Genomic DNA, 13,716 nt, shown 5'->3' with positions numbered 1-13,716 from the left:
GAACCTAGAATCTGCTTCGGGCTCCCTCTGTGTCTCCCTCTCTCTCTACCCCTCCCCACTCATGCTCTTTCTTTCTCTCTCTCTGTCTCCAAAATAAAGAAACATGAAAACAACTTTTTAAAAAAAAAGAACACATACGTTAGAAATTAGGGGAATGGTAGCGTGTTGCCTTGGCGGCGTGGAGACCAGCCCTCTGGTTGGAGATATATGTAACATACTGACTTACTGTGACCTAGGGAAGGCTGCCAAAGATGACTTCAACAAAGGCTATGGATTTGGCTCGGTCAAAGTACGTCTGAGAACTAAGTCTTGTAGGGGGGTGGAATTTTCTACTTCTGGTCATGCTTACACTGACACAGAGAAAGCGTCAGGCAACCTAGAGACCAAGTATAAGGTCTGTAGCTACGGACTTGCCTTCACCCAGAAATGGAACATAGACCATACTCTTGGAACAGAAATCGCTTCACAGAATAAGTTGGCTGAAGGGTCGAAACGTACTCTCGATACAGTATTTGCACCGAACCCAGGAAAGAAGAGTGGGAAATTGAAGGCCTCCTACAAATGGGATTGTTTCGGTCTCGGCAGTAATGTTGATGCAGATTTTTCTGGACCAACCATCTTTGGCTTTGGAGGCTGGCTTGCTGGCTCTCAGACGAGTTTTGACACAGCCAGATCCAAACTGCCACAGAATGGTGTAGCCCTGGGTCACACAGCTGCTGACTTCCAGCTGCACATGCATGTGAGTGATGGCCCTGAATTTGGAGGGTCTGTCTACCAGGAGGTTAATGGGAAGATTGGAACATCAGTAAACGTGGCTTGGATGGCTGGCAGTAACAATACCCGGACTGTAGAACTTCTCTATCTGCTACAGGAAATAAGACGAGCCTGACCGGACTGGGTTATGCTCAGACCCTTGGACCAGGAGTCAAACTGACCCTACCAGCTTTCACGGACAGGAAAAACGTCAATGCAGGAGGCTACGAGGTTGGGCTGGGATTTGAACGAGAAGCCTAATGTGGTTTTGAGGAGAGCATCTGATTTGTCCTTGGAGGTGAAGAGAACCCACTATGTTTTGGCCTTAAAATTCCTCCGTGAAATTTCAAAAGTGTGAACTTCTCATTCTTCCAAAGAATTGCAATCCTCCCCACACTGAAGTGTAAAGATCGCAAGTGCGTTGTAAGGAAGGAACTTGAAGGCGTGCCCGAAGGTTGTCATCCTTGCGCCGCGTTGCAGGTGATTTCCACTGTGTTATTTTATTTTATTTATTTTATTTCTATTTCTATTTGAATTGTTTTTAATGTGTATTTATTTTTGAGAGACAGAGAGAGACAGAGCACGAGCTGGGGAGGGGCAGAGAGCGAGGGAGACACAGAATCCGAAGCAGGCTCCAGGCTCCGAGCTGTCAGCCCAGAGCGTGACCTGGGGCTCGAACTCACGAACTGCGAGATCATGACCTGAGCCAAAGCCGGACGTTTAATGAACTGAGCCACCCAGGTGCCTCTCCTCAGTGTTATTTTAAATGTGCTCATCAGGGAAACTGTGGTGACTGTTACAAAGGCACTGACCTGAGCCTCCAGCTTGTACATCACAGCCTACCTGCCCCACACCACGTTTTCATGACCTTTGGATATACTGGTCTCTGTGCTGTGGGAGAATCTTTGGTTTTCCGTCAGAGTAAAATAAAATAAACCCATCACATTTGGAACATAATCCATCATCTGACTTGCTAGGGATGGTTTTCTCTCTTTTTTTTTTAGCATTTTTTTGTATTTTAGAAAGAGAGAGTGCAAGAAGGGGAGAGGGGCAGAAGGAGAAAGAGAAAGAGAGAGAAAGAGAAGAGAATCTTAAGCAGGCTCCATGCTCAACATGAAGCCCGACACGGGGCTCGATCCCACGACCCTAGGATCATGACCTGAGCTGAAATCAAGAGTCAGACACTCAACTGACTGAGCCACCCAGGCGTCCCTGGGAATCTGGAATTAAAAAGGGGAAAGGCCTGCAGCAAAATGTGACGGCCGACACCCAGCCATGGGTGGTACCATCAGCTAACGGAAGTTGCCGGGTGCCCAGCCAAGGGATCAAGGGTATGAAAGGGGAATCAGCCGTTCCCACCTCTGGTAGAGGAGTCAAGACCGGAACTCCTTGACCACGTGTCTCTCCGCTGGCCCATGTGTGCCCAGCTTTGGTTTGCTCAAAGACATAAATTCATTCCTCCGTTAACTCATTCACAAATCCTCTGGGGCACCTGCCATGTACACCTGTGTGCTCTGAGATACAATCATGAATAAACTGGTGTCGTGACGGCCCCAAAGGAGCCTTTCTTTCCAGTGGAGGAAACAGACCCAACCTGGGGGTGAGAGCCCCCGGGGCAAAACAGGGGTCCCTCATACACATCTTTGGCAGAAAGAAGCCCAATGCTTGTCCCCAAAACGCAAGCTATGGCGAATCACACCCTGTGGTCATAAAGGGAATGAGGTGGGGGAGGAGACAAAGGGGCAGGCATCCATGTTCACCAGAGGGTGACCAGACCTGCCTGTGAGCCAGAGAAGGAGCCAGAGACTGAGACGGCTCCTCCCTACTCCACAGAAGAGCCACCTCAACTCAAGATCATCACAGGCCAAATGCTGGGCATCACGTGCTGTCTGGGATACCTGTTTCCCAAGCTCGGCATATACAGCTGCACCACTGCACCTGCACGTTAGTTACTGGAGAGCCCAGCCGTGAACTTCTGAGTCCATCTATATCAAAGAAGAAAACTACATTTAACCTGCCCGAGTTAGCTCATCAAATTTTGACAACCAGTCGTCCTCAAAAGCCTGAAGAATCTCTTTGACCGGGTCAGAAGGGACCACTTAAAGTTGGCAAGCAAAACCACCTAAAACTTGAGAAATCGGTGAAGAGTCAAAAAGTGAGTATTACACCATAGCACATCTCTTTAGCTTTTTGAGATGCTTAAAGTCAATAGGCTTATAAATGTTCGCGTCAACACGAGATTTCACATAAATCACTGAAACTTTTCTGGTTTACTTACTCATCTAAAGAAATTCCCCAGGTTGATGACTCCAGTAGAAACAAACACAGAGGTTTGTAATGACTCTACCGCGACATTTGGAAGCACTTTTCTGAACATTGAACTTGCCTGAAGCCCTGAGACAAAATACGAAATTTTATTTTCCATTCTATTTCTTTTCTGCCAAGGTAGAGCGATAAAGTTGAATTTATATACCCATTTTCACCAACTCATTTTCCTTTTTATAATTTTAGGGCTAACTGTGCTATAGAAAATCCAACCGAAATTTATAACTAACATCAGCCACGGTCGCTTGCTAAGAGTCCAAGAAAACTCATAAAAAAAAAAAAAAAATCACTCCCTTTCAAATGCGAAATGTCTAAGTTACCACAGCAATCATGAAAGCTATAGTCCACAAACCAGCAGAATATTTATGCTTTAAGTGGGTATTTATAGATTTCTATAATATCGTGCTTACTTGGTGACAGGTTCCACACTGTACAGTTGAAGGTATATGTATAACCGTCTCATTTGCTCATCGCAAGGACCCTATAACATAGGTACACAGCTGCATTATTCCCATTTCACAGGTGGGCAAATAGAGAGGTTGAATAGCGTGTTCCAAGGTACACAGTGTGGAATTAATAGAGGCAGATTCAAACCCAGCAGGTCTGGACAGAGAGTATGCACCCTTGACTACCGTACTAAGACTGTCCCCTTGCTGACCACAACCTAAAGATCTGTACACAGAAACCAGTTTGGTGAAAGTGGCTGGATTCAGCCAAATAACAAAGTTAGGTTTTCTTTTTCTTTTCTTTTTTTTTTTTTTTTTAATGTATATTTATTTTTGAGAGAGAGGGTGTGAGTCAGAGAGGGGCAGAGAGAGAGAGAGAGAGGAGGACCAGGGCTCCAAAGAAGGTTCTGGACTGACAGCACTGAGCTCGATGCAGGGCTCGAACTCACAAACCATGAGATCATGACCTGAGCCAAAGTCTGATACTTAACTGACTGAGCCACCCAGGTGCCCCTTCTTTTCTTTAATATCACTTATTCCCAGGCTATTGGGCTATAAAACCCATTTCAGACTTAGCATTTCCAAAAAACGAATTCACATTCTACCCCCACGTCCTATGTCCCACTTTATCTAGTAACTGCTATGGAAGAAGAAGGAAGAGGAGGAGGGAGGGGAGGAGGAGGAGGGGGAGGACGGAGAGGAGAAGAAAGGGTAAACATATTGCAAACCATTTACTGCACAAAGTAATTTTACTTCAAGTCTCAAATTAGAGAAGCAATGAAAAAGAAAACCTGTCATAGCTCCAAATCAAAAATAAATCAAGTCACATTAATGAAAGACGGTAACAAAAATACACTCAAAGCATGTTCTGTTTGTCGGGAAGATGGTTCACACAGGCTCCAAGCAGCCCCCAGCGGCTCAGCACTCCAGCGTGCTACAATTAAGGCGAAGGACAAAGCATCTTATTATATCTAGAAACCAGACAGCTAGGCTCATATGTGACATTTTTCCTAATTAAGGTATAGGCAAGAAAACCATTCACTTTGATACTTGGGAAGGGGGATACCTGGGAAAACAGGAAGTGGAGAAGAAGGAAAGAGCAAAGGTGACAGAAAAGAACCATGCTAATTCACAGCTAAATATTCAAGATTTTTTTTAAAAATTTTAATTTTTTTTTTCAACGTTTATTTATTTTTGGGACAGAGAGAGACAGAGCATGAACAGGGGAGGGGCAGAGAGAGAGGGAGACACAGAATCGGAAACAGGCTCCAGGCTCTGAGCCATCAGCCCAGAGCCTGATGCGGGGCTCGAACTCACGGACCGTGAGATCGTGACCTGGCTGAAGTCGGACGCTTAACCGACTGCGCCACCCAGGCACCCCTTAAAAAAATTTTAAAAATGTTTATCCACTTTTGAAGGAGAGAGAGAGAAAGAGGGCAAGTGGGGAAGGAGCAGAGAATCCCAAGCAGGCTCCAGGCTCCAGGCTCTGAGCTGTCAGCACAGGGCCCGACACAGGGCTTAAACTCACAAACCATGAGATCATGACCCGAGCCGAAGTCGGAGGCTTAAGTGACTGAGCCACCCAGGTGCCCCTAAATATTCAAGATTTGTTTCAAGTTCTGCCATTCTATTAAAATGTGTCCTCTCAGGACAACCTGAATCCTGAAGCAGAAAGGAAGAAAAAGGTCCACCTGTGCCCCCCTCCCTGAAAAAGCACCCAACAACTGTCGCCAAGGTAGAGACGGGTTCCATGGCAGGCTAGGCAGCACTCGTGAAGAAGCTTTCCTAAAACGCCAGCCTCGCCGGAAGCAGCCAGCCACTTCCTGGCAAACAGATGAAAATGGAATAAAAATTCCAATTCCGAAGACAGAGCTACTGGAGTTCACTTAAAAAACTATACAAATACAGATACAGAGAGAGAACATAGGTCACCTCGGTTAATTCTCACAACATCTCATTACCACCAGTTCTCCAGGTGAAGAAGCCAAAGAACAGAGAGGCTCAGTAACTTCCCCAGGATCACACAGTCAGGATGTGACTCCAACCCTCGTCTTCCTGACACACTATGCGTGGTGTTATTCTTGGGTTTCATCCCACCCACTAAAAAATAACAACAAGGTTGCTTCATTTCGCAAACGTAAGAGTCATCATGAATATTTGTATCAGTCTGAAAAGCAGCAAGATTTAACAGGAGACAAATACTTGAGGACTCAGACTCTAACAAAGGGTAAATCTGCAGTTAGTTTCCATTTGAAAAGATAGGTCCCAGGGGAGCCTGGGTGGCTCAGTCCGGGTTGACCGGCAGACGTTGGCTCAGGTCATGATCTCACCGTCTGTGAGTTCGAGCCCCGCGTCGGGCTCTGGGCTGACAGCTCACAGCCTGGAGCCGGCTTCGGATTCTGTGTCTCCCTCTCTCTCTGCCCCTCCCCAGCTCACGCTCTGTCTGTCTCTCTCAAAATTAAATAAACATTAAAAAATTAAAAAAAAAAAAAAAAAATAGGTCCCTGTGGCCACGCCCCCAAGTCTGGGGACTCTCTGCCCCTGGGCAGCCCATGCCCCTCACAGTGGGGATGAAGGCCTGTGTGCGGGCCGTCCCTCCTCCCTGCGTCTCTCTCCAGGCCTCCCCACACTGGCCCTACTCTCGGGACAGGCAGACACCACAGGAGGAAGTGGACTGGGAGGGTATTTTAGGAAGTAGAACAGAGCTTTCAAAAGGACTACACTCATAATAACAGACAGGCTCTAGAAAGCTAACAAGCACAGCTGGCTGACTTTCCCCAGAGAACTTCCTCTGCCTGCAGCACGCACGTTTGCAGCCAGTCATCCAAGAAGTACACGGATCTCATTTTTTCTCCTTCTCTGTGAATGAAGAAATTAGTCACCTGTGAGATTTGAAAATGCACATATCAGAGAGTGTACCTAGATGCCTCCGTATCTCCTCTGGCTGGGTCAAGGGCATTGAGACAGACAAACCGCGGCTAGCGATGTCTTCCTCTCGGATGATCACTTCCAGTCAGTGACACGACCACCGACAGCACAAAGATCCTCTTTAGAATTTCCGACACGGCATTTTGTACCACCACGATAATTTTGAAAGCCAAGTATCATTTTCTCTCTGGTGATCCCGCAAATCAGAAGAGGAAACAAAGCAATCAAGGTGATGCGTCCATTTCTGTGCTTAGGTTAGACCTATCTCTTTGGTGGAGGTATCTCCGGTAGGTCTATAAATCAATCATGCTGACTTTACTTAAACTGAAGAAGTGAACTCAAAGGGCTGGTCATGCATATGAGCAGAGTCACAAATCTCTGCCGGCTGTAACTCCCCTTCCTTCCAGGTGTAGCCCAGAGTCTCCAGGGATTCCTGAGCGGGTCCCCCACCCTCTCTGTCATCCCACATAGGGCTTCCATGGACCCTGTGGCCCCAACACACTCCCCTGCCCACACTTGGCGTTTCCTCCAGCCTCCGACATGCGCTGACTTACCAGGCAGACCATCTGGACCCTTCATCCAGGCCCCCCAACGTGGCTTCCGGGTGGGCCCAAGACAGGTCACTACAAGCCTTTCCAGTGAGAGGCCAGCCCCCGATCACAGGCTGCAGACAGACAAGGAGGGCACAAAGCCTGTGCCCAAAGGCCACATAGTACCTGCTGGTGTGGTGAGGGGCCATCTTGGGTGCCAGGAGACACACACACAAAGCCCTCTAGGAGATTGTGGTCACAGCGCTCAGCCATGGGGGAGAGCACGTTTCCAAGCGAGGTAAAACTTGACTGTACAGAAAACAGGGAAAACACAGACAGCAAAGAGAAGCCCGTCTTCCTGGCTGGAGATGCAGCCTTGGTGGTAACGTCTGTCCCCATCTACTCACTGGGAGAGTCACTGGACAGGCGGGCCGCTGGGGTTCTGATGCAGGTCCCATTGGCCCAATAAAGTAGCTCTCCCCACCCACTCTCTACCCCCCTCTCCCAGGAAGAGAGGGACGGGAGCACACAGAAAGGAGAAGAGAAGGCATGGTTAGGCGTGAAATCGCTACATCTCCAGAAACGTTCCATTGCCCCTGGGACGCTCCACATATGACCCAGTGTTTACACTCCTTGCTGTCAATAGACAGAGTCCAGTCCTCAGTCACACTGGCAGGAATTCGCACTCCTTATCTACCAAGATAGTTCCCTTCCCAATAGAAAACTGGCCTCAAGGCGCCATTAAGCGAGACCCATATATAGGCCCAAACAACCATTTCGATTCCCATCTCTTCTCCCCAGATCGCGTCACAGAAACAACAAAAGCGAGTACATCTTAGTTCTTCTGGAACTTGCCAGATGCATCTCTTGAAGCAGAAGCTGACCGATACACAGTAGGGGGGGGGGGGTGGGGGCGGCGGGCGGGAAGGCCTGCATCCTTTCTGCTGAGGGTTAAGACCGGCTTATTGGTGTCCGGAGGGCAAAGTGATGTCAGCAACTTCTACAGCAAAACCACCCCACAAACAATGTGTCGGGAGCTAGGCCCGACTTTGCAGGCTGGGAGGCCCTTCTATGAAACGAAAGGGTGTGTGTCTGCATGTGAACTAGTTGAAGATGATTGTTAAAAAAAACTCCACTGGCTCCGAGAGGCCAATCCACGAATCCACCAAAACACCACAAAAAAAGAAACAGCTTGCGAGTGAGACCAAGAACTCGTCCTTCGAACAAACTAAGAAACTTGTTACAATTACTGAGCCCAGTGACTTTTTTCGGTATTTCCAATAAGACTGCGTAGAAAGAAACACGATGCTGCTCTCCCGTCATCCCTTTGGACGGACAATCAAGGGGAAAGGTCAGTTTAAACTGAGTGATAAGCCTTGACGCAGGAAACAAGACTTGAGGTAGTTGCAAGTGAACCAGACACAAAGTGTGCCAAGGGTACCCTGCCTCGAGCTTAGTTTTTAGGAGCAGTTCCTGGCTTGGTAACGCACGGAGGCCAGGGGCACCCCCGTACAGATGACAATTGATCCAGGCTGTCCTGTCCAGCCTGGCCAACAGGGCTGGCTGCAAGCATTCATTGCATGGGCTCCACCCCCAACCCCCACAGCCCCTCACCTAGTGGAGCCCAGCAGGGTCCCTCCCGTTCACTGCTATCACGAGAACCCCTTCTCCAGAAAACTAGGTAATCAATCAAAGCATAAACCTATAAGAAAAGGAAAAATAAATAAATAAAAGAAAACATAGGCCATGTCGGGCCAGCGTTCTAAATACCCACAGCAGGGTTTTTAATTCTTCTTCAGTAGAATAACTTATGACTTAGGTGTGGCTGGTCTGGGGATCGTGTTATCAGGGGATCTTGGCATGTTCAGGACCCAACGTGGCCATCAAGGCCAGCAAACCCAAACGTCAGTGAAAAATACCACAGGTATGCTTGGCGGTTGAACTGCATTTCCCCAAACAGGCCAGGGGTATGATGTCCAGGTTTTATTTTAACCGATTCTGAGAAAAACAGCAGCCTCAAACCTAGCAGAGGGAAAAAAAGCCATGTGTTATGGTTACCCAGTAACACACGGTTAGATGCTATAAAATGATTAAGCACTAGAACGGGGAAAGCACACAAGGTAAGAGTTCTGGGAATTACCTACCCCCTGTCCTGGGGGGAGCGAATCACCACCCAGAAAATGTCAGAGCGACTTTCTTGCATTTAGAAATGCTCTACACTTAGAAGCTTGCCTTCCTTTGTGCTTTTCATGGGTAAAGTAATATTTTGCAAAGGAAATTAGCGAGCAGTCATAAAGAGCAAGGAGTGAAAGATTTATAAAGGTTCACAATGGTAATGAACTCACGGTTTCAAAAAAGACACTCAGCGTATCAAAGTTCTATAGCCTTAAGTAAATGACCACTCTGACTTCACAAAAAGAGGAAGGGACTCCCCTGAAGCAGATGCCCGATACCCAGCCTACAGGGGACAAACCTACCCGCTCCACCAGCTCGTCTCTGCCGCTCAGTGAGGTATTGGATCTTTCTAAAGATATTTTTAATGTTTATTTATTTTTGAGAGGGAGACAAAGTATGAGCCGAGAGGGGCAGACACACACACACACACACACACACACACACACACACAAAGCATCTTAAGCGGACTCCAGGCTCTGAGTTGTCAGCACAGAGCCTGACGCGGGGCTCGAACTCACAAACCGTGAGCCGAAGTCAGACACTTAGTCAACTGAACCACCCAGGCGCCCCTAATGGATCTTTCTTTGCCTGGTTTCCACCCTTTTGAAACAACACTGGTGAAAATACCCAGCTCAGAGATTTGTTAAGGGGATGAAGAGTTAATGTGGGAAAGGACTTTGAATAAAGCCCAGAACCTAGTAACTGCTATGTGAGTTACCATTATCATTGCTGATTTGGACTGTATCACTTGGTCAAGAGTAATCAAGTTCCATAGCAGCTCCAGAGGCAAAGTTTAAGCCATGAATAATATGTTTCAAATAAAATGAGACTCTCTTCACTATTAAGTATCGAACGATATTCCAGGAAAGCACACTTATTTAAAACACATTTATTCAACAAAGACTATCGCTGGACTTGGAAAGTCCACATCCTCTAGGCGCTTACAGTCAAATTGGGAAGATTAGATGCACGCCCATAAGAAAGCACATCGCAGGCAGCATATGGTAAGTGCCAGCTGAGAGATACTGAATTTATTCTAATTGATTTATAAATACTAAGAAGCACTGGGTAAGCAGATTGGTTACAGCTTAAAATGAAAAAAAAAAAAATCATGGAAATGAGGTTTCAGTTGGGCTTTGGAGGATGAGTAGGCTCCTCACCAAGAAAAAGGAAGGGTTTGGGGAAGGAATATTGGGAATGGCATGAGCAAAACTCATAGGGCCATCTTGAATTTGAGATAAGAGACTAGAGTGCTTAAAAACCTAAGGTCTACAGACTGTCTCAGTCCAAATCCTTATTCACCAAGATACTGGCTGTGTGACCATGGCCAGTTACTTACCCTTTTTGTGCCTCAGTTTCCTAAGCGGCCACCCTCATAGGTACTGTCCAAAAGACTGAATAAGATAAAGCATAAAAGGAAGACACAGATTCTACACATGGAAGGACTCAAGACTGGCCATCGTGTGGTAGGAGGCAGTGTTAAGGAGGCTACCAAGAGACCCGCCTGTCCGAAGGACTCTAGAAGGCTGGAGCTGAACCTGGAAAGTGGTGTCAAGTCATGTTGGAAGGCTAGAAAAGAAGGCGTGGAGAGTGCAGCTGTCATTCAGGGGGAGTTTTGAGCCACCTGATAAGAGTCAGTCTTCTGATGGCTCACCTGGCAGTTCTGGGCAGCTTACAAGGTCAGAGAATCTGGGGACAGGAATCCAATAATATGACAGGGTCCACATGTGGGTAGTAAGGAGCTGGGGCTAAGTTCACGCACTTTCACAAGAATGGAGAAGGGCAGGTATAAGGGACTGGATTAGATGGCTCAGCATCGGTGGGACACGAGAGAAGTCAAAGACAAACTCCACTAGATGCAATGTGATATCCTGGATTAGGTCCTGCCAGAGAAAAAAGACATTAGTGGGAAAAGACAAAAAAAAAACAAACAAAAAAAAAAAACCAGGGGAATCTGAATAAAGACTGTAGTTTAGCTAATTGTAGTGTACCAATGTTGATGTCTGGGTTTTGATAAATGTACATCATAAGACATTAACATTAGAAGTAGACAGGTGACGGGGAAATGGGAAAACCCACCAGTACTATCTTTGCAACCCTTCTGTAAATCTAAAATTATTTCCAAAACGAAATAAAATTATTTCACTCTTTTGGAGCGATTCATCACACCATCAATAAAAAGAGGAAAGCCACAGCAAGTGCCACATTGGCCTTGAGAGGATTTGACTGAATGATGTAGACAACAATATGGCTGACGTGACACCAAGGGGACACCCAAGCATGGGATGTGATACCATGGCCTTGTGCCCACATCCAGCCATGTGAGGAATCTAGATGAATCTGGACCCTTAGGGATGTGGAATGGCCTGACTGTCCTCTCAGCTTCCCATGCTCACATTCCTTGCCAGGAGCCCATCCCTCCACCCATTACACACAGCACCCACACAGCCACTGCTTCCTGTTACGCAAGTGTGCCCACCAGGAAAGGTGTCAGCATTTCCAAAGACCTTTACCCTCAGACTCAGGAGCTTCTATTTTGAGGCCCATGACAAACCAAGTCTTCTTAAGGAAAGAAGAAATATCCATAACACCGACTTTCAATAGTGCAAGGGAAGAATGATCACCAGCTGGTGAGCAGCAGAGCCGGGCTTCAGATTCAGGCCTGCCTTGCTCTGTCCTTCCCACCACACCACGGGGCCTCCTACGGGAGCCCTGATACGGTCTGCCGCATTAACACACACACACCAAGATACAGCTTTACAAAAGAGCTCAAAAACCATGTCATAAAGGCACCAATGCCCCAGGGTTAGAAAGATCTTCTAAAAACCTGTCTCATCTCCCTGGCCCAACAGAATCGCATATTTCCGATCTATCATAACTTGAACTATTAGTTCTGAATGTCAGAGATACCATATAATGAGTATATAGGTGTATGTACATACATCCATATAGGTTTTACATATACACATACCTATGAATAAATATACAATAAGCACATATGGGCTAAATAAAACCTGTACGATAAACATCCTTTATAGATGGGTGATGAATCGGTAAAATAAATTCTTCATCAAAAAATAGGAGATACTGGGACGCCTGGGTGGCTCAGTCGGTTGAGCGTCCGACTTCGGCTCAGGTCACGATCTCGCAGCTCGTGAGTTCGAGCCCCGCGTCGGGCTCTGTGCTGACAGCTCAGAGCCTGGAGCCTGCTTCAGATTCTGTGTCTCCCTCTCTCTCTGCCCCTTCCCCGCTCATGCTCTGTCTCTCTCTGTCTCTCAAAAATGAATAAATGTTAAAAAAAAATTTTTTTTTAAATAGGAGATACTGAACACCTACCACATAATAAGGGCTAAAAACCATTTGCTGATTTTACTTAACGACGTGGCATTCTTTAAATTAATCCCTACACACACAGCATGTCTGTGCCACATTATGAAATCAGGAATCAGGTTATTTTCATGAGAACGAAGTTGGAGAAGCAGCAGGAGGAAGAGATTAAATTCCAGTCCTGGTTTGGAGCCTGACCAGCCCGTGTCCCTTCACTTTCAAACGTGTCCGTCAGTCGTGGGTTCTGCACCCACGAGACAATCCGAGCAGCGAAAGCCTGGGACTATCCTTTTACTGGGCTATAGACGGAATGAAAATGGCAGGGAGAGAGGTCAGAATGGATGATCGCTGAGCTCTCTTTGAACTGTGAGCGTCTGGGATTGTCTTCGAGAGTTATTTGGATTGCAGTTATGCTCAGATACAGTGGCACAGTATCCCCCGCCCGTGAGGGGCTGGGTATGTGCTGGTGTTTTTTTTGATGGGGTTTAGGCTCACAGCTCATGAGAGGCAGCTGTTATACATCCAAGGATTTCATGATCCAGCTAGTAAGTGGGCTCATTAAAAATTTAATTGTATAAGCATACAAGTAGCGTTTCAAGTAAAACGACGTTAATAAATACTGCAAACTTACTACTTTTTAATGACTTTATCACATTTCACTCTTATCCACCCTCTTGAGGCTCCTTACATCTATTCCGTCTCTGGATGGAAGAAACCCTCGTCCCTGCTCCACACTCAGTGACTTCCCCACGGTAGCCTGAAATCAACCATGGACGGAGATTCCACAGCAAGGAAAACTTCAAATGCTATCAATCAGGGTTTGTTTGTTTGTTTGTTTGTTTTCCTGAGAACCAGTTGTTGAACATTTACCAGCAACCCACCAGATATCTGTGCCCTTCAAAGACAAAGATAAGCGGGAAACTGCACTGTGTTGGGGGTGGGGAGGGGAAGCAGGGGAGACAGGGAGGTGGGGGAGAAAGGGATAAAGAAGGGTAGGGAGAGGAAGGGGAGAGAGAAAAAGCAGGAAAGAAAGCAAGAACAGGGAGACAGGAAGTGGGAGAGAGAGGAAGAGAGAAGGAAGACAGGGAGGGAAAGAGAAAAATATTTACTATCCCGGGGGAAACAATGGTTCTACGTAAGCAAATTATTTCAGATAACCAACATCTGGACTCTTTTTCTGAAAATCTCTCTAAATGTATTACTCATCTGCCTGCCTTCTGAAGCAGAGGCTA

At 46.7% G+C, this 13,716-nt stretch overlaps 2 protein-coding genes across 2 annotated transcripts in view; one reads left to right on the top strand and one right to left on the bottom strand.

The window, feature by feature from the left end:
• The window catches only part of PPP1R14C (protein phosphatase 1 regulatory inhibitor subunit 14C), a 90,836-nt gene that overhangs the window by 56,177 nt on the left and 20,943 nt on the right, over positions 1 to 13,716 (bottom strand). The window lies entirely within an intron of this gene.
• LOC123609164 (voltage-dependent anion-selective channel protein 3-like) lies at positions 155 to 1,294 on the top strand. Its single transcript, XM_045500009.1, is given in 2 exon segments — positions 155 to 839; positions 842 to 1,294. Coding segments are annotated over 2 exon segments (858 nt in total). The 3' UTR covers positions 1,015 to 1,294.

The sequence above is a fragment of the Leopardus geoffroyi genome, chromosome B2 (genome assembly GCF_018350155.1).
Source record: "Leopardus geoffroyi isolate Oge1 chromosome B2, O.geoffroyi_Oge1_pat1.0, whole genome shotgun sequence".
Classification (NCBI taxonomy): domain Eukaryota; kingdom Metazoa; phylum Chordata; class Mammalia; order Carnivora; family Felidae; genus Leopardus; species Leopardus geoffroyi.
This window is presented reverse-complemented; position numbering and strand designations above follow the sequence as displayed.